The sequence below is a fragment of the Spodoptera frugiperda genome, chromosome 6, assembly GCF_023101765.2.
Source record: "Spodoptera frugiperda isolate SF20-4 chromosome 6, AGI-APGP_CSIRO_Sfru_2.0, whole genome shotgun sequence".
Classification (NCBI taxonomy): Eukaryota; Metazoa; Arthropoda; class Insecta; order Lepidoptera; family Noctuidae; genus Spodoptera; species Spodoptera frugiperda.
This window is the reverse complement of record NC_064217.1, coordinates 3,600,712-3,625,990: the sequence shown is the minus strand read 5'-3', so window position 1 is coordinate 3,625,990 and position 25,279 is coordinate 3,600,712. Positions and strand designations below refer to the sequence as shown.

At 34.3% G+C, this 25,279-nt stretch overlaps 2 protein-coding genes across 9 annotated transcripts; one reads left to right on the top strand and one right to left on the bottom strand.

Annotated features, from left to right (window-relative positions):
- Positions 1-116: 116 nt before the first annotated feature.
- On the top strand, positions 117-809 carry LOC118267580 (uncharacterized). Its single transcript, XM_035581649.2, has one exon. The coding sequence runs from the start codon at positions 233-235 to the stop codon at positions 773-775; it is 543 nt and encodes a 180-aa protein (XP_035437542.2). The 5' UTR covers positions 117-232; the 3' UTR covers positions 776-809.
- Positions 810-3,263: 2,454 nt separating this feature from the next.
- On the bottom strand, positions 3,264-24,528 carry LOC118267387 (transcriptional regulator ATRX homolog). Of its 8 annotated transcripts, none has more exons than XM_035581319.2 (30): positions 24,321-24,528; positions 20,538-20,620; positions 19,441-19,637; positions 18,643-18,761; positions 18,521-18,558; positions 18,077-18,286; positions 17,556-17,661; positions 17,248-17,340; positions 16,847-16,987; positions 16,459-16,575; positions 15,949-16,115; positions 15,079-15,242; positions 14,581-14,718; positions 13,947-14,122; positions 13,229-13,350; positions 12,836-12,959; positions 12,634-12,702; positions 12,112-12,262; positions 11,306-11,483; positions 10,882-10,994; positions 9,490-9,598; positions 9,107-9,278; positions 8,711-8,923; positions 8,066-8,225; positions 7,580-7,716; positions 7,297-7,320; positions 7,033-7,117; positions 6,775-6,893; positions 6,051-6,239; positions 3,264-5,962 (listed from the first exon to the last, which is right to left on the bottom strand). In XM_035581319.2, exons 2-29 carry the CDS (start codon positions 20,618-20,620, stop codon positions 6,054-6,056), a joined length of 3,711 nt encoding a protein of 1,236 aa, XP_035437212.2. In that variant the 5' UTR covers positions 24,321-24,528; the 3' UTR covers positions 3,264-5,962; positions 6,051-6,053. The 8 variants fall into 8 exon arrangements, with proteins under 8 accessions (XP_035437212.2, XP_035437211.2, XP_035437206.2 ...); XM_035581318.2 differs by lacking the exon at positions 24,321-24,528 and adding an exon at positions 23,860-23,996; XM_035581313.2 differs by lacking the exon at positions 24,321-24,528 and adding an exon at positions 21,040-23,830.
- Positions 24,529-25,279: the final 751 nt, after the last annotated feature.

Here is a 25,279-nt window from a genome sequence, read left to right as displayed (position 1 = left end):
TTAAATACTCAAAATAGATAAATACTGAACAGCTGGCCTTAGTAAGAAAATGTGAAATCATATATATGGCAACTTTTAAATTCTGTCAAAAAATATGTGCTGTCAACTCAAATGTCTAATTTTCAAATTTCAAAACAAAACGTATTTTTGTTTGTTTCTGGTTACTCAAAAACTTTATAAACTTAATTTGAGTCGGATTAACAGTTTGCTTTATATATTGTTTAAAATCAAAATGTCCATGGTTGAAGAAGAAGTGGTAGTCGCCCCGTGGGTTGGGCCTACAAGTTGTAAAAATACACTATCAGTGATTGTGCTCTCGTTCAGTAATGATATCATCGAAAAACTTTCGAAAGCTCTCACAGAAGTCCACGACAAAGGAGATTATCGTTGGAAACTAATTGTACTGAAGTCGTTTTATCTTGAAGAAGTGGTAAAACGGTCTGACCTTACCGGAAAGATCGGTATCGACTTCGTTATATTAGCAATAGACACAAGTCGAATATTCTGCTTAGAATGGGCAAGGAATGCTTTGATGCAAGTGAATTCAGATTTAAAGATTCGCCGTGTGGTTCTTGTAAATGCTAGTGGACTTCCAGTGAATGCTATGGCAATAAGTGCTAGTGAACTTATTAATTTCCAAAACGATATGAAACTCGACATTGTAAGTGCCAATGTCTTTGATCCAGAGAATGCTACGTTTTTGGCGCGCAGATTACTGAAGTACATCGAAGTGTCTGTTGGTGTTAAGACTGGAATTCCTAATCTTAATGTATGATAAGCATTTATATTATAAGTGTAAATAATAACAATTATGGTGTTTGAATTTACCAAGTACCTAAGGAGGTGTTCCCACACTTACTGTATACAGATCAAAATATTAATGCTAATTGAAAGCATTGCAAGCAGGATATTGTTTATTGTACAATCATCTTTAGACTACATATTTTTATCCAAAGTTGCATTTGTTTTCTCTTCCATGTTGCAATGGAGTGTTTTTATAGTTAGACTGTTGTCTGAACATATGAGACTGATAACATTGTTAATCATTTGTGTGGAAAGCTAAAGAAGGGGCCCAGTAGGGCTGATGCCTGATCCGGAGCTGCCAGACTAGCTAGACTACCTAACGGGTTTACCAGGGTTCTGGCTCGAAATGCAGGAGTAGAAACAGGGTGGTTTTTCATGTTGGGTTAGCAATTTGAAACTTATTGTTTCATCATGTAATTGAAGGATCACAAGACCATGTAAATTATAGTCAATTGTATCTTAGCATGTAAGTGTATTCTTTGTTGCGAGTCCAATTAAACAAAATAAAATGTCAGAATCAGTCAGTCTAAATAATTTACAGAAAGCTCATTACACTTTCATGTTCGTGTAGCAGGTGCCGTAACCCTCAGGCCACCAGTACAAACCTACTGTATCTTACCTACATTACCTAATAGCCTTGAAATGGCCACTGCTGACCAAAGGCCTCTTCTCGCACTGAGATTTTTTCATTGAAGCCCATGTTACCTCACAATGTTTTCCGTCACTGTTTGTCTGTGGCATCTTAATCTTAATTGTATAGTAGAAAAAGTCACATTGGTAGGATTTGAACAGTCATCTCAAACCTCTGGGCCACTACGACACATCTATCTTACCTAAACACAGTTTTTGTATTTGTACAAATATAATAATTGTTTTATATACTTGTTTGTTTATTATATTAAACTATTATAAATCTTGAACAGATTCAAACTTTTTAATTCGAGAACTTACAAAACTAGTAAAGCTGGAATTACTTGTCACCTATCTATATATCCCACCCAAAACATAAATGTGAAAGGCTGCCAAGTTCGATAATATTGGAATGCTTCGCCTATAAAAGAAGTGAGATCTAAATAAGTACCAAGTTCCATACACAGACCTCAGTTAAAAATGATATAACAAGTTGGCAAGTTTTCACACACTTTGTTATAAACCTACTAAACGCAATGAGTCAAGTATATAATTTTCTATTAAAACTTGCCAAGTTATATCATTTTTAACTGAGGTCTGTGTATGGAACTTGGTACTTATTTAGATCTCACTTCTTTTATAGGCGAAGCATTCCAATATTATCGAACTTGGCAGCCTTTCACATTTATGTTTTGGGTGGGATTTCATTTATTTTTGTAAGGTTTATTTTCTTTTTTTCTTATTTTACTTGACTTTGACTAAATACAAACCTTCGTAACGAATTTTAGGTCGGTACGACCATTGGAAGATATAGATAATTTTTTTTGTTTTAGTTCCTTAGGGGTATGAATTTACACCTTCATTATTTTTAAAACCGACTCACACTTGGCCATTTTCAGATTTTTTCCTTTACCTTGACCTAAAGACCTACCTCCATGCCAAATTTCAAGTCAATACGACCATTGGAAGTGGTCTAGGTTTTTGATGAGTGAGTGAGTGAGTCAGTCAGTGAGTGTATAGTAAAAATAGCGATTTTCTGACGTCAATATCTCAAGACCTACAATAGGTACATTAATGAAATTTTGTATTTTAGATAAGTAAGTAGATCTCGACAGATACTAGAAATTTCATATGCGTAGATAAAATAGATTTTGAGTTATAGGTGGGTCGAACTTGGCCCGAAATGGTTCGTGTAATATAACCCACGGCCGGTGTGTCGGTTTTTTTGCTCGAACTTGGCGGACACACTGCCGTGTGTCTAGATAACTAGCAAACCCGGCGAACTCCGTTTCGCCACAATGACTTTTTTCCTGAATTTTCTTTGGTATAAACCTCACGGAGCCCGAGACCTTTCCAACGAATGCAAAACTGTGGAAATCGGTTCGTGCGTTCTGAAGTTATAGCGTCAGGAAGGAAAACCCGACTTATTTTTATATTATAGATAAGTTTCAACATATGGTGAGACTTATTTATTCTTGAGATTAATTAAAATATATGAAAGGAATAGTAAAAATGACCTCACAGAAAACGAACATGAAACAAAGCTTGCTTTGTTTCGTCGTTTGAATAAGGTTAGCCGAGGCCGAATTGCTCCCATCCCATTTTCCGAATTCCCAAACTATCCTCAAATCCTACTAAACGCACTTGTAACGCATCTGGTGTTTCGAAGTCCATGAGGGACGCCGATTGCTTAGGTATCATCAGCTGACCCGTCGGCTCGTTTACTTGCTTGTAGTATAAAAAAAGTCTAGAAAAATATACAACTGCACACTCCTTCAAACAAACACTAATATGGTATGTTACTTATTATGATCATGCAAATAAAACCATTTATGTACACATTTCTGAATTATTTATTATTTGATTGTACTACAAAATAATAGGAAGTTCTCTACAGTTACAATTATATTATATATATTACATAAATAATAAAACAATTACAGCAGTCCTCACTCTTATGTAGCAACCTCTCAATACTCATATAGCAACACTATTGCTAGGTAGTATAAAAAACAAAAATTAACTATAGGGCTGTGCTGATACTGGATAATTAGTTTATTTCCATCTCGGCGCCTTGCCACCGCAGATAACTTTAAACTGTTTTTGTCTTTAAAAAAATATATCTCAGCCCTACCTATAAGGAAACATAATATTCAGTAAATTATCTGTTTATAATCAAAATCAATATTATTAATAAAATTATAAAACAAGCATGATTTAAAGTAAGGATTGTGCACAATGCGTTATTTGACGAATACACGCATTTCGTGTATAAGTGTCGCAGTCTAAACGTACATTTTCTCTGCGCCACTCGCGAATATGGGCACACCATAATTTGTTGAACAATCACGTACCGAGACGCTAATTATTTCGTAGCTAATGAAAATTATTCATAAATATTCAGATGGGAAGGTGTATAGATGGAACTAAACTGTGTAATTATAACATGTTCTTATAACTAACTGAAATACTGCTCATTTATTAATATAATTGTTTATAAGTATAAATAACATTCTAAGCATAGAAAATCTGTAAAAATAATCCAAAATTACAATAAAACAACGAGAATTTGTCATAAAACAGAGTCCATAAAATGCACTACAATTTCCATGTTACGCTATAGGTACATTAATGTAATCTAAAATAATATATAGATGTTGAATCTAACATTAAAGTCACGTTAGTGACTTGATTAAAATAAACGTATACAAAAATTTAAAATTACTCAATATCACAACTAAACCACCTGTTCAACGGCAGGCAAATAAATACAGTCACATAAACATCACTTAAATAATCCCACTGTGTGATGTACTAGGGTCAGTAAATCAAGTATTTGCACATAAAACACAGTCAAACTGCACTATGATTGCAATGCAATGTGGGTACACAGTTACAAACAATAATTGCTAAGCCCAAAACACAAATATTGTTTCCCCGTAAGATCTCTTGTAAACATTTCACCAATAATAATTAATGTTTCATGAGCAAACCTAGTATACAATTATTCCAACGCTTAAATCATAGGATTGAATGGAATCAACATATATTTGGAAATTAATACTCTAGGTCCAGGCCATAACTAGGTATAATATCAAACCAGCTTATTGATAATGTTTGTCTTCTTTCATATAATTTGTATTAACTTAAATTACCTTCATTATTGCTAAGAGGATTTTAAAACAGATCTGATTAAAATTGAATTTGCCACTGCAGCAAAACATGTGATAGATAATAAACATCACCAAAATAATATTTCTCTAATCTTAAAATTGAACATCAATGTTACTAATGGTTTATGTGCAGAGTTGATAATATGTTTATTGAAATCTAGTTTTCTAATTTTACAGTCCAATATTGGTTATAAATATACATAAACCAATGAATAACATTCACTTTAGTTAAGTTGGTGTTGTAGTAACTATATGTAGAGTAATATATTATCACTATATTGTTTACATAGTGGGTGCTTCTCACAGAATAATGACCAAATGGAGTACAAACTGTCATTCGAGTGAACACATAGGATGTGCTGATTAATACAAATTATCGTCGAATTACTGTCTGGTTCTTAAATAACGATTTCGTGTTTGTGCTCCATTTGCTCACTACTCCAACTAGTGTACGGTCATACATTTCCGTGCGCACTCTCGCGATTACTACTATGTTAAACACACAGAAGTTTTCTAACTACAAACATATAACTTATGCTAATTTCCTGTACTGAGAGATATAGTTAAAATTTACCAAACTGACACCTGAAGCATCCTACGGCAGCTTCTGTTCAATACTTAAAACATTATCGATATAAATATATTTATATACGTAAGTAAGCCTAAACTGTATAGCTATAAAATAGATGTAACAGCTGGAGTGTGCAGACAAACAAAACAGATTTATTTTTTATGAAATGAAATTGAAATCAACAATAAAAATAAGATGTATATCCAGAAGCTTTGTTAGGATGCCTCGTTTGTTCGACAGTACCTTACATCATCCATACACATAGTGTCAGAAAGCATAGAATGTTAACTCCCACAGGCACAAGTGTCACATTTCAAGACTGAGCACATCTACTTACATGTTGTAGCTTAAAATATGACCAAACTTGTGCGTCTTATCATTTACTAATAACGCCTTAGGCTTCCGCTGTTGTTGAATTTACCGAAACAGTGGTTTTCCTACAATATGGGAACACCACTTATCTCACCAGGAAATTAAATGGACATTACATGGCTAACGTCTAAAATGTTCAGAACTACAAATAAAATACTGAGATTCTTGATATGTAGCGTTAAGAGCGCAAGCCTCAAGGCGAAAAGCTACATTTATGGAGCTAACACTCCAAAATATCACTGTATTTTGGCCAGATGATTACCTCGAGTGCAGTGCGCAGTGGACTCGGTCGCCTGGTGGAACCAATGTTCCGCCCGACCGGCCAGTCCGCGGCGACGACACTCCACTCCATATAGCAGTGTAGCACCTATTATCGTTCACTGTACATATTCGGTCCACTTTTCACCTCTACCTGTAAAAGATGTCAATCGCAGTCTTATATGGATTGTTTAGGTATGTTGTGGTGAATCTGTATGAATGTTTGTAGAGACGTTACGCACCACCTAGTCGGAGTCGAGGTTGACGACGTCCTGCGCGGTGGTGGGGGGCGGCGCCCTGGCGGCGAGGGGGGGCCGGCCGCGCGGGCGGGAGCCGGCCATGAGGATCTCGCGCGAGCGTTGTTGTTGCAGCGCCATGGCCACGGGGTCGCGGCTGCCGAGCCCGCCTGCGTAGATCTTCGCACCCATTTGCTGCACATAGTTACGTAAAATTCAGATGACAAGCGCTTGACGCGCTTTTTGCTGTACGGTTACGGTTTAGTATGCAGTTAGAAATACTTGAAATGATTCTTCTTGCAAACACGCACTAGCAAAATGCGCGTCAAGCGCTGATCAACTGAATGTACATGGCACAGGCATGTTTTGATAAAACACCAACAATAAAACAAGATATAATTGTCATGAAGTTAGTGATGGCAGTAGAATCAAGTATCTACTCCATCATGAATAATAATAACAAGTATTACTAAATAAGTATTAGTACATAGTGATTTAAAAACATGATAATATACTTAAAAGCATAGGTTGGTAAGTTTATTCAACTATCATCATAAAGACCATTATTTTTACTTGGTAAACATGCAGCTTATAAACATTACAACATGCATATAAAAATGAGGACAATTTTTTTTTTATAACTGAGTGGTGGAATGGGTTAGTTTTAATCAGTAAGAGACTGCTAATCCCCCCGTCCTCTGTTAAATAAATATGTGTATGTGGTACTGACGTTTTGCTGCATGAGTTGCTGCAGGCGCATGTGATGCTGTTGTTGTTGCTGGCGCTGCCAGGGCGGCTCGTACTGCAGCGAGCTGGCCGCGCTACCGCTCGACGCACTCGCACCGCCACCTGGCGGAAAAACAAACATTATTCTATAACTAGACACATGTATAGCCGTGTGGAGACGGCAGAGTAGAACACATTCACTAGTTACCACCCCTGCTCTTCCTGCAGGTTAACAGAGAGAGTATATTATGTTATAACTCACCAGAATTCATGACAGCATTCATCATACCGGGATTCATCATGCCCGGTGGTGCATACTTGTAGAGTTCAGACATTTTCTGCATCAACTGTAAAATAAAACACAGATACGTCATTGACGCGTCAAGTTAAATCTACAAGTTATGCATCTCTACAAAATAATCATAATAACATGCTTGAAACATAAAATACTGTACCAAATACGGCGTTTAGACTAGGCGTACAAACATATTAAAAGGGCTATACTAATATATCGACTGAAACTTACGCCAAAGTCATATCCACCGAACATCTAGACAAATAAATGTAAAATGTGAATTAATTGTTACTCAATTATTTATCTAATTCATAAAAATTATGTAATACCAAATATGTATACATCCATTTTGTTTATAACATAAGTGTTCATTATGAGACATTAATCATTCAAAGCAACATATAACTGTGATATGACGACTTCCCGATGCACTCTATAATGAGTGGTCCATCAGCTAGATAAATTAACAGAAATTAGTAAATGACAAGAATGTTTAGTTGGTATGAGTACTGACCCCGGGGTTAGAGTTGTATATGAGCGGCAGCATGTCCCGGATCTGGTTGTCGTTGATGTTGGGCATGTCCTTGCGCAACATGGCGGCCAGCGCCGCGTACGCCAGCTGTTGCTGCTGCGCCGCCAGCAGACCCGGCACTGGGGGAATACATCACAGTTAGCACAATAGGGATGATAAGACTGGATCAAAAATAAATTATTACAAATTTTCAAAACAATAAAATATTGAAAAATAATCACACTCTCATTTAATTTGATGAACTGCTTAATTTTCGCTAGAAATTTTTTCTAGCAAAATTTCTAGAAATAAGTCTGCTATTTGCTGTAAAAATCTGATGACGTCATAATAGAGTATTTCATAGAAAGTTCATAGAAAATATCGTTTTTGACGTTTCGAAAAAAGTATTGAATTTGACTAGTAGGAAACTAGCCTATTATCCCAGCAATGCAGGTACAAAGCTAGTTCGGTATAATGGTAGATTCTTACTCATTCCATTGTGCATGGGCCAGGCGGACGGGAATGGCGCGGGCGGTGGCCTGTTCTTCTCGTTCTCGAAGTCCTCCCAGGCTGCCTTCCGCTCCTCCTCGCTCAGAGTCTCCTCCTCCTTGTTCTCCAGCAGAGAATCGTGCTCGTGGTACTTGTAAATCTAAAGCACAAATAAAACATAATATACACATTCATTTATCTATTAACAAATATGAATAGATAAAATAGGATTTTCGATCTGTATTCATAACTTTGTAATAAGTACAATTGAATTGTGATAGACTTTAATAATATTTGTATTGTGCATCCAATATTTTCCTACAACACGCAAAATTGATATTCAAAAATAGTTAACAAACAAAAAAGCTTTGGTTGACAACAGACCCTATCGTTTTATGTGTTGTTTCTGTCTGATATGAAAAGGGAAAAATTGATTCAGTCCATCAGTCAGTGTAACATAACAGATATCTGTTGATTTTTTTTTTTTGATAGTAAATAATTTCTTACATTTTTTCTTAACACATTAAACGCCATGGGGGGCAGAAGTGACCGGCGCTAGCGGAGGATTTGCCTTCAACTGATTTTTGTTGGCAGTCAATGTATGTACAATGGATATAAAAAAAGTAGTCCCTCAAAGTATCATACCTGAGCCTCGTGTTCCCTGAGCATTTCCGCGAAGAGTCTGTCTTTGGGCAGCGCGGGTATGGGGCGGGGCTCGTCCGGGCGCGCCTCGAACTTGTACAGCTCGGCGAGGTCGTTCTCCGCGTAGTGTCGGTCGATCTGTTGCTCGTCGATCACTCGCTTAGAGATCGCCTGCTTCGTCACTTGACGCTCATAGATTTTCTCCTCCATTGTACCCTGGTATGAATAAAAGAATATTTTATTTTTAAAAAATACAAAATTGATGGTTCTAAATGAAAATAAGTTTCGATTTCGAGCCTAAAGAAGTGAAGAAATAATAAGGACTAAAAGGTTATATTGGTTAGTCTTAAATGAAATTTATTAAATTTAAATATATGTAAGTTAGGATTTAAAACATACCATAGCTAAAAATCTGTAAATATAGCAAGGTTTCTTCTGCCCGAACCGGTAGACCCTGAATATACTTTGCACATCGTGTGAGGGGTTCCATGAGACATCGAAGATGACCACTCGGTTGGCAGCCACCAAGTTGATGCCCAGGCCACCCGCGCGAGTCGATATTAGGAATAACCTGTTCAATTATAAAATATCATACAAATAATTGACTAAATAGTATCTTAGTAAAATAGAGGAACAATGAGATGAATAATATGTAAAAAATGCATTTATAACAAGATTTTATTTCAATTACAATAATCCAATGATCTTGAATTGAGATTGACTATTTACTTTAAAGTATTGATTGATTGCTCATTAATTTTAGTCGAAAATGTGATACTAACCTAGCTCTGGGATTATCTTCTCTGTTGAAGTTCTTACACCAAATAGATCTGTTCTCACACGATGTAGACCCATCCAGCCTGAAGTAGTCTACGCCGGGCGACCATGAACCTGGGAGAAACACAAACAATACAGTATTTATAAATTGAAATAAAGTATTGTCACAACACATGGTCATATCATTTAAAATTGTACAAATTCAGAGAAGTCAATAACTTCAACTCCGTGTCTTGGTAGAAATGTGAATAATTCGTAGAATAATTTTCAAATATGACTTATGTAAATATGTATGAGTTAAACTAAAAAAAAAGGACTTTAGACTGTTGTCAGCTACCCATACACAGTGTTTTAGAAACCCCGATTTTGTCTCATGCCCTTTTTATTGTTAAAATCGTTAGTATATATCATTCTAAGCATTACAGCGAAAATCCGGCATCGATACGACTTTTAGTTTTGCCAAAAAAAATATCGAAAGTTTCCCTATATCCGGGTCCGAAAAATCACAAAAATGTAAATATAAAATAAAATATACAATTATTAAAAAAAATAAAAATAAAGTTAAGTTGGCACTCAAAACAAGAAACATTCTGTCCATTTTTGGAATATGCTACCGTACCAGGACTGAATACATATCCAGTGACTATTTAAAACTGTGTGCTAAGTTTCATCTCCTTCCATTAGCAAATAGAAGAGAAATCTCTGACATTATTTTTCTATTAAAAATACTAGCTAATAATATTGACAGCCCCGAACTTCTTTCAAAAATTTGCATAAATGTTCCAGCAATAGTGACACGACATTATAAACCGATCCATCTGCCATTAGCATCATCAAATTATAGACAGAATAGTTTTATGAGGCGAGCGGGAAAGTCACTTAACGCATCATGTAAAACATATGACATTGATATATTTAATGCTAACCATGCGACAGTGAGACGGATGCTGAGCCGTGATTTCTTTAAAAAATATCTACTTTGATTGTATCTGGTTGATTATCTTCTCTGTTGAAGTTCTTACACCAAATAGATCTATTCTCACACGATGTAGACCCATCCAGCCTGAAGTAGTCTACGCCGGGCGACCATGAACCTGAGACAAACAAATAATACAATACCATAAATTGAAATAAAGTTATGTACACACAATATGGTAATTTCGTTAAAATGGAGCAAAATCACCAGTCGTCCAACTCGTTTATTAACAACTAAAAAAATCGCAACTCGATTGGAAAATGTGAATAATAATCTCTATGAGATAAACTAAAAAAAACTGTTATCAGGTACTCATACATACAGCCAGGTAAGGAAAGTTGAAAGAGGTTTATAAAAATGTAATACATATCACATATTACTGAGATATAATAAAAGATAAGATTAATTTAGTATTCCTTACCGACATGTCCTCCGAGTTTCTCGTCGATACGTCCCTCTTGCGTCGCTTCATCTACTTTACCTAGGAAGTGTTCTATCAGATCTAGAGAGTACAACGACTGCGAAAACACCAACCTGGTGACAAAAGAAAAACATTATGTATTATGTTTCATCTATAACTAGCAAACCCGGAACGAACTTTGTTTCGATACCAATGATTTTCCCGGTTTTCCTGCTTTTCTCTTGATTTTTCCAAAATTATCTATTAACCTCACGGAGCCCGAGACCTTTCCATACGGCAATGTAAAACTCGTTCGATGCGGTTTGTGCGTAATCTTAGAGTTTTATAACGTCAGGGCAGAACACTATTTTTATATTATAGATGAAAAATATTTTAAAGTTTTAACTTGTAATCTATCTATCTAAGTGTAATAAAACAAGCTTACAGTTTATCCCCGATGGCTTCGCACTGGCGCAGGATATCGAACAACAAGACGAGTTTGTGCGAGTTGCGCATGTCGTCGAGTTCCTCCTCCTCCACCAACTTGATCCACCACTCCGTCGGGTTCTCGTTCCTCACCTCCACTACCTCAGCCACGTCGGGATCGTCCTCGTCCGCTTCCACTGAGGAACAAACACCAAATATTTGTAAATATACGAAAATAAATAAGTTTTGAACAATATTGAATAATTAATTGTGTGTATATTGTGGATATGGAACACCATAGAATATTTTAACAGTCCCTTAGTACAGATTATATAAAAATTATAAATATGAGCCTCTAGCATGCTTTGAAATTAGTCGAGTTCCTCGTCAAACACTTACGTGAGTAAGCCGATAACATAATAATTAATTTATATAAAAATGGTTAATATTTTATAAGAATACACCCCTCCCAAGTAATGTAAGTGTGGTTAGAACAAGAGCAGTCCTAAGTTCAACTAGACTATAATTATTATGGTTCTTTACTTTTCGCAACAACAGTTAATGCTTGTCTTAAATACAGCTGTTGAGAAAAGTCATCAAAATCACTGCAGAATTAGTCTTCGAGTATGTCTTACAGAAAGCAGTGTTATTGCCAAATACTCAAACGTCACTCAATTTTAAAAAGCCCCCGAATAGTTAATGTCTCTACAAATTCTTTATAAAGTGACAGCACGATATTTAAATACAACTTAAAATTAAGATTTGACCATTAGACTCTTAGTAACTAAAAACCACTGAAACTAAAAATAAAATGTTTGGTACTACCGTTACCTGGGTTGGCCCTGGTGCCTCGCCGCGTGCCCACCTTCGAGTCCTTGCCCTTACTTTTCTTGCCTTTATTCTTCTTCTTGCTCTTCTTTCGACTGTCATCGCTCATATCTGAGAGCTCATCCGTCGACTCTTCTGTTGAAGTTTCCTGTAATAAAATAATAATCATATTGGTATCATCATCATAAGACTTAATAAGAGTTTGTTTTACGTTTAACAAGATCATGTTCAGCGCTCTGATATGTTGATTCATTGGTGCCAATCAGAAGGCGTTCGGCCTTCTGAGCTTGTACTAAGCGTACAGAACAATTGGCTACATTCAACAAACTATTATTATATTTTAGGAATTATGAAATACCGTAATGTACACCTCTGCCTACCCCTTCGAGGATAAAAGGCGTGAAGTTGTGTGTGTGTGTGAAATAAAGTTTAATTACAGAAGACAGACTACAAATTTTCCGAGTTGACCTGATCCAGTATTATTTAAGTTTTTTGTTTTTGTATTTAAATAAAACTAACCTCTGGTGTAGAATCATCATCTATAAAGTCTACTAATGATCCTTCCGAGTCTTCTTCTTCTCTCTCCCTCTGAAAAAGAAATATGCTTAATTACTACAATATAAATACAAAATACTATGCACTATAATTATTTAAGAGAATGGTAAAAAAAAAACAGAAAAGGCAGTTATCCTAAAATATTATTATTGGGAAAACCTTTTACCTTTTTCTGCTGCATAATTTCGTATCTTTCCGAGTTATACTTGAGGACAAGTGGATGTGTCCATATCCTCTGCAGCGATTGGAAGTCAGGGAACAGGAACCCAGACGATTTACCAGGTAGCGGCCTGCGAAAATAAATTTTAGGTGAATATGATTCAAATATAATTTATTACATATTTATTTCAAATTATATTATTGTTTTTTGGGTGGATCAAAGCAATGATATACTATCGCGAGAAAGAAATCAAACAGAGTATTAATCTAGTGAGAAAAACTAACCCACTTTCTTGCAAAAAAATTGCATTCTTCTTTAGAAACAAGATTTACATTGTTCTTTAGAAACAAATTATTATCGCACTTGCTTATTATCATTAAACATTAATAAAATACGTACCTTCTAGAGTAGTTATCCAAATAGAACTGGTAGAGCTTGACTTGAACGTCGGACAGAGTTATGAACAGCACATACTCGTGTTTCGGAGGTAAGAAGGGCGCCAGCACCCCATAGTCTCTCCTCTGTAACATAAATCATCATTCAAAACTATTTGAAATTGTAAAATATCACAAAGTATTTTAAAAAATCACTATATTGCATTACGCTGTCTTTCTCGTTAATAGACATATAAATAGAAGCCACACAAATAAAATTATCTACGGATTTATGAATGACAGTGTTTTAGCACATTCTTATAATGTTATCATTTGATCAATGTGCTGCTTTAGATCTGAATGCATCTATAGATGCTTTAGATACTATTTTTTCGTTTGCAATGCCATGCATAAGGACAAGGTCTCCGTAATCGCGTATTAAACAATATTAAACAAGCATGTTGGCGTGCAAAATGATATAACATTAATCTACATGAACATAAATCAATCGCAAAATATACGTATAGCTAAGCATAAAAGTTAATTACGGATGAAACAATCTAAGAAAGGTTTTAAAAGAGAAAAAAGCAAAACAATACAGAACAAACAACATCTAAATATTACGTCAGCTAGAAAACTAATATTGTTGAACTGAATTTACAGTTCACTATCACAAAATAAGAAAGTTACACACAAAAACACTAACAAAAAATATTTAATACATAATATTATGATCATCATACCTGAACAGCTCCATCCAACATTTTATGCAGTACGTGGGAGCGTCTCTTCATGACCTTGATGTCGTGTTCCGTCGAGTCAGTGTACTGTCCGTTGGTGATGGGGTTCACGAAACGATTCAAGTACTCGTTGTACTTTCCCAGCAGGTTCGGCTTCACGAATTGTACCATGCAGTAGTCTAGATAGAAAAGATATTTATATTAACATTCAGATTAGTATGTCGTCTGCAGCAATATGAGATACAATAGAAAATAGAAACTTAGCATTGCTAAGTTAGCATAATAATGGGTTTAGAATATTATTTTGATGTGATCTTTGAAAATTTTGTATAATATGAAGTACCAAGTTTAAGGAGACAATCTAGATTATCGTTACATACTAAAAAGATTAGGTTATGAGTTTGGCTGAAGAAGTCACAACCATAAGCAAGACTATATTTTTAAATTAGGTACAAGTTATGTGTGTAATCTATTTATTTTTATCGAGGAAACAAATCATTTATGTTTAGTCAATGTGAATAATAGGGACCAATCTTTTTAGCTACGAATATTTAGAGCATGTAAATGTCTTTTTACTGAAGAAACAACCCTAGTCACTTAGAGAACAATTAAATATGACATTGTAACTACAGCTCACATTCTTTCAAGTTGTTCTGTAGCGGCGTGCCGGTGAGGACGATGCGGCGTCGCGTCTTCACTCTGTTCATAGACTGCGACAGACTGGTCTTCTCGTTCTTCAACAAATGCCCTTCGTCACACACCACCAAGTCCGGTCCTGTGTCACATAAAGTACATGGTATAGTTACTTATATAATTAATTTACTGACATCGTTACTCAATGGTAGCACAAGTATGAAATTTTAACACTTTATAAGGCATTCATTTTGTGGTTTATTATAAGATGCGTTTTGTAATAATCACTGAACTTTTCGTTGAAGTAAACATGGTGGTAAAAATATTCCCTTTGCCTTATAAAGGGTAGCTATTTTTGTGTTCATAAATGTGTTCTAATGGCTTTGAGGGGATTTTGGAAACTCTCATTAAAGATTAATAAATTAATTTAATATAAGCGAATATAGGTATTCCACGTTAAATGCTACCATAAGTAATCTATTAACAATAATATTTATCATACCTGGATCAACAAGGCTCTCCTGGAAGCTCCTCAGCATCTTTTTCTTGAACTTCTTGTTGTTGTCAGCGGAGAGGTTGCGGAACATCTCGTACCCGAGCACGCACACCCCGCCCCCTTCAAACCATTGCTGCAGTTGGAACGCTCGCTCCGAATTCTGTTTGTACCTGGAAATTATTGTATTATTTATATCGGTATTCACATCAACAGTCTGTGACAGTCCATTGCTGGACTAAAAGCCTCATTTACATTTGAATAGTTTGCTATATTCAGTTTAATTTACATCATTATATTTTTGAATTTTATTATTTTAATTTTATTATAACATATTATAATCAAATTTAAGTAATTATAAATGTATTTTTTATATAATTTATTGCAATGGTTTTTATATATTTTTTTTTAATTAATTATGTTAATGCATCGTATTGTAATCAATTTTAATTTAATAATTTTAATTAATCATTTAATTTGGTTAGGTTATTATTTGCGCATAAGATAGTGCATGCTGTGCTTTTCTTTAAGTGATGAGGCGCTTAGAGATAAGTTATTAATGTACAAATAATAATGTAATAGCGTACTTATTGTTGAAAAGCCTAAAATAAATAAATAAAAAAAAATAAAAAATAAATAAAACATTGCTGCCCGGTCTCTTAGTAGATTTTATTTAAATTACTGCCGCGGGAAGAGTAAGAATTGTTACAAAAGTTATCTATTCTACAATCACGACATTTAGTTAGCACCTTCACCAATTCTCTCAGTAGCGAAAATCAGTAAAACAAACTTACAAGGCTATCTTCTATCGCCCAAGGCGAGAGAAGTCATTGGATGATTTTCCCTCCTCAAAAAAAGGCTATCTTCTATTATTCTTACCTGGACAACTCATACACGTCGACTTCGAACTCGGAGTGTGCGTGTTTGAGCCACATTTTGAACTCATTGACCCAGTTAAGTACAGTGGACAGGGGACACACCACCAACACACGGTTCACGCCCGTCAGAGTGCCGTGCGTCAACAACGTGTGCGTCAGGGATATTACCTGCGAACAATATTTTATTATAACTTCTGACAGGCAATGGGGGTTAATAAAGTAACTGGAAAATAGTGTGTATTGAAGCTCGTGTGTATTGAAGCTCTTCTTTTTAAAAATATATTGCTGCACAAAGGGATTATCTGATGTCACGTGGGTGTGTTAACAAACACATAATATCACATTCACACACCTAGACCTGAGCCAATAATTGTGGATCACACAAAGTGATTATTCAATTCAACTCTGATTTACAGCTGTTATCCAAAAGTAGCTTCATCTTTTTTTTTTATCTACACATGACAAGTAAAATTGGTATTTAAACAGATAAATAATATAGAAGTAAACTTACTTGTAGAGTTTTGCCGAGACCCATACAGTGCGCGAGGATGCACCCAGAGCCTTTGTCCTTCTTGATACGTTTCACACTCTCAAAGCACGCGTCCCACATGAACTTTATTCCGTTAGCCTGAATAAAAATGATAATTATTAATATTTTAATAAATATTGAAATTAACTATTCTGGAAAGTGTTAGGAGAGAAAGGACAAGTCTTAAATCTTAACCTGCAGTATATATGAACTTACGAATACAAATCTACGCGATAAACAATGTGTTTGTATTGTGTCTCATGTACCGGCCTACAAGATATTAATTCACTAAAGACAAGGGCAAACCGAAGAAAGATAAGTAGAACTGTCGGTAAGAATAGAGATTGTTTTAACCTTTATTATTATTTACCTGATGGGGCTTCAGTTTCTTCACAAGTCCTCTATCGACTTCAATCAGTGGTTCTTTAGTTTCAGGGTCGAAATCTAACACCACCTTCTCCAAGACAACCTCGTCCGGTTTGCCAGACTCGTCAAATTCCATGTTGTTGTACTGTATAGAAAATACATAATATTATTTATGAAGGCGTAATAATCACTATCCATTTTATTACGACACTAAAAAAGGGATATTTATATACAATTTTGGTTATTTTTTGAACAAGTTTATGGACTTTTTCCGAAAATACCTATGATATCAATGACAAAATATCAGAAAATGTATTGAAAACACAATTGCAGTTAGCGGGATAATAATCCACAGTAGACATTTTAATAATATTTATAATATTTTGGGTACATTGATGTACTCACCAATTTCTGTCTCTCTGTAATACGAGCAATCCTTTCTTTCTCTTCGCGAGCCGCCTTTTTAGTGGCCTCTTCCAACTGGTTCTTACCCATAACCTGGAAACAAATACACAATTAATAACTTTTTAATAATTATAACAACTCTATAACAATACTGGGTCCCAGAGACTGGCTTATCTGGAAGGAATTAGGGGAGACCTATGTTCAATAGTGAACATTTTGCATGTGATATGATCTTTGTCAAGTTGTAATCCCTTAATCAGCTCAGTAGAGTTGGTGACAATATTATGATTAAGTTTTAAATACATTACCTTACGTATATTCTTCCTGCCATGTTTATTTCTCCCTTCATTCTCAGTGTCTGATCCAGAGCCATCGCTGTCCTTCACCTGTTTTATACGGCGACGTTTCTTTTGGCTACAAACAAAATTATTATGTTATATTAACTAATATTAGAAGTTGTTGATCATATAAATAAATTAGGCAATATCAAAACACCACTGAATTTATTTTAATTAATTAAGTATTTAATGTTATGTATCAATAATTTTGTTCTTCAGTACTACTACTATTTGAGTAATCAGAAATCCTAATAAGTAATATTATCTACTAGCGGTACGCTTAGTATGAATTTGCTTAACGTTTACAGTAATCAAAACGAGAAAACATTCGGCGCTGTGATTGGCCGGCTCGTATAATCCAATCAATCAGAGCGCCGAACGCGCTCCGTTTCAATTACTTTAAACCTAAATCAAACTCATACTAAGGGTACTGGTTACCTGTGACTGACGCGATGTTTAACGTATAAGGAATAAAAAAGTAACAAACTCACCCTCCTTCATTACTAGATCCTCCCGAGGCATCACTCTCAGATCCTTTCTTCTTTCGCTTGGAGCGCTTCTCTCTGGACTCCGAACTCTCGTCCTCCGAGTCCTCGAAATCACTCACTCTCACGTCCTCATCCCTCTGCTTACGGTGTGAAGTTCCACCTTCAGAATCCGAGGATATCGCATTCGCCTTGCGTTGCCGTTTTAATTTTACACTGGAATTCAAGAATTTTGTTTTAGGTAACAACTAACAAATGTCTTATATTGTAAGTTAAAGTATTTTTTTATAAGGGTGACATTTAGCATGTTGACATTTTTAGATTGATAATTTTTAAATAATTGAGCTTATGCAAATATTAGATTTTTCATTCAAGTAGAATATTTGATTGACAAATACACTATAATGAAACCCATTAACTATTAAGTAAAGTATTATAAAGTTGACTCACTTTTGTTCATCCTCCGATTCCTCTTCATTGCGAGTTTCCTTTAGATAAATAATAACAACAATATAGTATATTTTAACAAAAGACATTCAATTTAATAACTAATTGTTTCAAAAACTTCATACCTCCGCCTCACTTCTCTTTTCATTCTGTGACCCTGAAGAATCACTCTCGCCTAATAAATCATCTTTAGCTAAATGCTCGATACTATCGCCATTGAGTCCAGATGGTATGGTGGGCAGCTCTAAAATATGGGAAAAATGTTAATTAATAAATAATAATATTAAGAAATCATAATTAGACAAAATTTTAGGATAGAAAGCTTATTAAGTGACATTAATTTTATTGTTGAATCATTATATCGCTCAATGAGAGTTGTATTTCAAGCTGTTAACTGTTGCAGTACCTACAGTCTACAATGTATAAACTATCGATTTATATGCAAACTTACCTAATATTTGAAAATACAGTTATTAGAACTAGGTACTTTTCTTTGTAACACTATATTACTTTCACAAGTTTTCAAGTTACAAATCCCTAATTTAATATAAATTCAATCCTCTATTCAATAATATTTCACACTGTCTAAATATATACTCGTGATTCTTCTTACAATTCATATTACAAAAGTAGCTAAATGGCAGTATTACATGGTAAACATACCACTACTATATCGTAATCAAATCAATTTACTGAAGTGTTTATTGAAGATTTAATGTTACCTATTTCGTGCCTATTGAGTTTCCTAGAGAGGATCACAGGGGAGTTCTGTGGAACTAGACCTGACAGTTCAATTACATGCATTTAGAGTCCCTAAACTGCTGTTTTTCTTCTAGCAAAAGTAACATAACGACAGTATCACCTATCTATTTCAGATTCTGACCTATCTCGATGAATTAATTAAATTCCCTTTATTACTTTACCTTCTTCAGGCATATTTTCATCATCGGAGGGTTCAGAACTGCTGGCAGCTGCAGACAGCAGGTCATCATACGTTACTTTCATATCCTCAGTTTTGATCGTAAGAGTCTTCTTACCACCGCTTCGGGTGACCGTGTTATTCGTCGACGAGGAATCACGCCGTCGATGTTTTTTGTTTAATGTATTCAAATTTGTCAGTCTACAAAACATTTAAAAAAATACTGATAAAACTGCCAAGTGAGTGAATGAGTGTAAATATTTTTACTATAATCCACTTCTATATTCCATGGTTATCTGAGAATGGACATTATTCTTATTAACAAGTATATGTACTATGTACATAATGTCGATTAATAAAATCAATGCAAGTGTACGTTGATAAATAACATTAGGTTATTATGTATTGATTGATATTTTTACTAAAATTATTTACAATATGCTTAGAAGTGGAACTAACAAGCAGTTAAAAATGTAAAAACCAATAACACCACTCCATTTAGACAAAGACATGCATCTCCCATTTTTCGCCAGTACGGTATTATAGTACACCTTTTATAGATATTGACTTTTCGATTGGATCACCATTCGAACACAAACGCATGACTCTACCAGCGTGTGTGTGTGATTACAGGCTCTGTGCTTGCCGGGAATTGAACCCGTGGCTATCCATTCTGTCAATGCGACCACTCCACCAACAATTCATTATATGTATTATCAACTTTTAAACGCAAAAACTTGATAATTTCTTAAAATTTGCAGCCAGATTTTTTGCATTCCTTTTTTCTATACATATCATGCAGACCAATGAATAATGACGTTAGCTGGCTAGTGCAGCTAGCACGCTCAAAGTTTTTATAAAAGACTGTGAGAATATTATTATACAAGTGTTTAAGTTTCCTTTTAGCAATCAAATTTTCGAATAGAGTTGATGTTGAACTCCCATAAATGAAGAATTAATGAATCATACAATGTTTTTTAATGATTCCACACATTTTTGAATGATTCCATACCAATGGTTATTTACCAACACCAAACCATACAGGGCCAAATTAGCCACTTCATTGTATAAGTAACCCCCTTTTTATACTATCATATTTACCCATCAATATCTTTGTCTGATGCATCTTGAATATCAGAATTCTGGCCGCTGCTTCCACACGGTTTTGCCTTAGAACGTACCATCTGTAATTATTACCATAAAATTTATTTTCTTGCTTGTTTCGCCTTCACTTCAAGTCAAATACAAAGCAGAGGTATAAAAAACGAGTTATCCAAATATTTCGAAATCTACCAGTTATACCTTCACCTTGTATTTATTGATTAAAAATTAGAGCTACCTTGTGCTTCTTGTGTCATAGTGTGGAATGAAAAGTCCAAAGTATTTCAATTGGCATTTAATGACTACCAATGAACAAGACATTCATTTTATCCAATAACTATAGGTAAGTAAGTACATACTTAAAAACTAAATGCAACAAATTTAATAAAAATACACAGATTAATCACATAGAATTGTCCCTAAATTTGTAGAATATACAAGGAATGGCAATCATAAAATTGTACTGATTTTGTTTACAATTAAAATGTACTTAATTCCTAACCTTGCTAACACCAGTATCTGAATGCTCATCACCAGTTCCATCAGTTTTTTGCTTCTTTTTCCTATTTTCCTCACTGGATGAAGAAGAATTGGATTGACGTGATTTTCTTTTATGATGTTTATGAGTAATCTCCTTAGACTTGATATTTAATTCATCTTCACTTTCTGAGCTTGATGTGTAGCACAACCTATTTCGTTTACCTTGCCTTTTGCTGTTTGTTCTTCTAAGTTTTTTTAATTTCTTTTTCTTCTTAGAACTAATTGGTGATTTTTTTCCACTATCAGATGAATCATTTAACAGGGATGACTTGATTTTATCTGGATTTTGAGCTTCAGTTTCATCAGAGTGCTCACTTACATCAGACTCATTTTGTGATCTGGCAACTTTATCTTTAGTGGCATTATTACTTGTTTCATCTTGAGCACACTCATTTTTATCAGATTCAGAGTCATTAAGCAAAGCATCTTTAATTTCCTTAGCAACATCTTTTTCTAATTCTTTATCACAATCTTTGGTAACGACTTTATCGCTTCCTGAATCAGATTCATGAAGAAGTGCATCTTTAACAACTGCATTATCTGTTGTGTCTTCTTGGTTATTTGAACTACTGTTGCTGGATTTGTTTGTTGCTTGTTCTTTTGATTGGTTATTAGATTCGTTGATAAATGATTCTATTGCCTTATTTGTTTCAGCTAATAAGGCATCATCAATATTATCTGAGCAAGTATCAAAGTCATTATTTGAAGATTTGTCTTTTAATTCAGTATCAGAATCATTAAGCAGTGATTCTTTTACTTTATTTGCTTCAGATATTAAGGCATCATCAACATTATTTGAGCAACTATTAATGTTTGAAGACTTTTCCTTCAATTCTGAATCAGAATCATGAAGAAGAGATTCTTTTACTTTATTTGTTTTAGAGGACAAGGCATCATCGCCATTTTCTAAGGAACTATTATCATCATTATTTGAAGATCTTTCAGAATCAGAATTTTTGAGAAGAGACTTTTTAACTTTCTTTGCTTTGTGTGAAATGGTGTTGTCAGAATCTGACCCAGATTCATTTAGTAAGGCATTCTTAACTTTGTCAATATTCTTCTTTAAATGGTCAGAGTCTGTACCATTGACTTCATAAACAGTTTTGTTATTTTGAGTGATTCTCTTCAACTTATGAGAAAGCATAAAATTGGTTGTAAATTGTGGTAATCTATTAATATTTACAGAAAACTGCTTAGGTTTAAATTTTTTAACCTCTTTTCTTTTTTGGGCCCAAAATTCATCATCACTTGAATTTATTGTTCTTTGCTTTTGGACATCATCTTTAGAATTGCTATGTGGTTTCTTCTCTTTTTCTTTATGTTTTGAAATTAATGACTTACTTTGAGTATTTTGTCTTTGGTTTGATGGTTGAATTGTTTCTGAACTTAATGCATCAGGTTTAAGTAATTTAGATATATTTACACATCTTATCAGGGGTTTAGAACTATTGTCAGATTTTGCAGAATTGTTGTCTGAATCATATTTATTTGTGTCTACATCACTGTTACTAGATTTCTTTTCTTTTGATTTTGTTTCTTTATCATCATTTTCCTTCTCTGAATTTATATTAGTTTCTTCATCAGATGATGATATCTTATGGGTGACATTTTCTGTGCTTTTAGAATTATTTTCACTATCTGAACTATCATCATCAATTATCTTAATTTTACTAAACTTCTTCCTAATAAGGGTAGCTTCTTTTTTCCTTTTTTTGAGTTTGCCATCGCATGTTTCATCCTCATCAACCTTTGCTTCATTTGCAAAGCATTCAATAAGTTCAGACACTGCTGTATCCTCACCCAAATTGCTGTCTTTGTTTCCATTGCTTTCCTGTTTATCACAAACATTATCATCTTGAACAGTATCTGATGTATCATTGAGAGCAATAGAATCCAAAGCCTCTATAACATCATTTTCAACAATTTTTTTCTCATTGAGATTATCTTTTTCCTTCGTTGACTTGTCACATGAATTTGAATCAGATTCATCTGAAACATTTGAAGTCTGGGTTTCTGGAAATTCTCCAAAAACTTTGCTTTTCGTCTTAGTTTTTCCACAATTGTCTGCTTGCTTATCATCTTGATTTTCTGATGATTTGTTCCTTAATCTCTTAAGTTTGCAGTCATAAAATACTGGATATTTGTCCTGCATAGAAACTGGCAACTTTTTTGCCATGACCTTTACATCTGTAAAGTGTTTTATTGAAATTTTCTTAGATACTCGCAATGTGCATGATTCATATTCAAAATAAAAAAATCGGTCATTACGCTTATCCAATGCGCTATTACTAGTTTTCCCGCCATCACTGCTATTTGTTTGCGCCTGAGATGCGTCAATAATGGATAAGACTTTTCGAACGCCGGTTTCAACATTCGCGAGTGATTTTTTTGACAATTCACAAATGAGAAGCACCTTTTCAGCTGCTTTTAAAACTGCGCGTGCATTCCGCAACTTCTTATTATTTATTCTTTTCTTTATCAAACTATCAGATCGGTCACGTAAATTAACGCCAAGTTTAGACATATACTCCACTGCTTCACTCAACAAATCGCAAACAGGCACTTCGGCAGCCATTTCACGAATTCTCTCTTATTCGCACGCGTATTTTACTTTATACTTGTTCCGCATATATTATTAGGTTCTAGATTAATATCACAAACACACTTTTCGTTACAGTAATGTGGTACAATGGAAGATAATTAAATTTTTCTGTAAAATACAAACACTCATCAAATTCCAAAAACTAAATAAAAAACCATAGACTAAAAAACGTTCCATTACCATACTTTTTTTCGTTTGCCAGCCTTGTCCTTTAATTTATCACTTTTAAAAACATGTTTTATACTAATTTCATGCTACCAAACTTTAACTTGTGATTTATTTTACAATACTTTCATGCTGAGGTCAATAGACTCAAGCTACGTATTAGATATAAGGATATATTCTATCGATTGCAAGATTCCCATACATGAAATGGAACGCAATGCTTCCTCACGACCTATGCAACTTGGTCGGGTAACTTATGCTATACATAAATATAACGCACAAAATAGCGGCAAATAGGTATATATATGAACTATAACTTATGTAGAGATGTATGAATAATTATCCACAAACAGACATAACACTTTTGTCACTGAAATACGGAACAGTAATACATAAATTCACTGTTTTCATAGTGACATAAGGGTGAAACCTAAGCTTTACAAAAAAAAATAGAGGTACCAATTTTTTGTACTCACCTTTCATGTAAATGGCTGAACTTGTGTTTAATGGACACCTACAAAGCAAGTAAACTTAACTATGATTGTAAAACATTATAGCATATTATGTTATAGATTACACAGCAAAACTATACACATATTCCGCTTCTAGACCGAAAAATCGGCAATATAGGCAAGGTAAGTAAACTATCCAAAACAGTCGTGAAAAACCATAGACTCTAGAGGAGACGCACCGTACCACGGAAGTAAAGCATGTCTGGTGTAACGATCCATCTATCATTTTTTTTCGGCTAATGAATAAATAATATTCTTAGAAGTCAAGATAGTCATGGGGCGAAATATTAATAAAATCTTCTAATCTCAAACAACCAGAATATGGGTAAATATAAATTAGCGTAGTCATCAAAATCCGAAACATAATTTTACTTTTAGCGTCATAATTATTTAAAACAGTTACATTTTTTCTGCATTTACAGATTAACTACAGTATACAAACTTACTCAATATTATACGATAAAAAATATATGTAATTATGTGTGATAAGAACATAGGAACTGGATGTTGTTTGGCTTTAGTAAAAAAAAAGAAACATATATTTTTTTTCTTACTAAAACAAAATACCTCACATATTACGACTGTAATAATACATTTTATTACGCATATTTGACGTAGAATCGAAAGTAAATTAAAATTTTGTAGTTCATTTAATTATTTAAAAAATGTTAAGTACGCAAAAGTGCATAAGTGACCAAATGGGCTAATTTTAAGTCTACAGTTATAGAATACTAGCACAGTACCGAATCCAACAATGTCTCATTGGCTAAAAATGGTCTAAAACCAATACTCATTCCTTCATTTTTGAGAAAAATAATTAAAAATTACCTACGTTCCTTTACATACTTTAAGCACCTCTTGCTTGCCGCTTGGTGTACGAAGTGAGAAAAAAATATTCGTGGATAACATAGACTAAAAAGTAA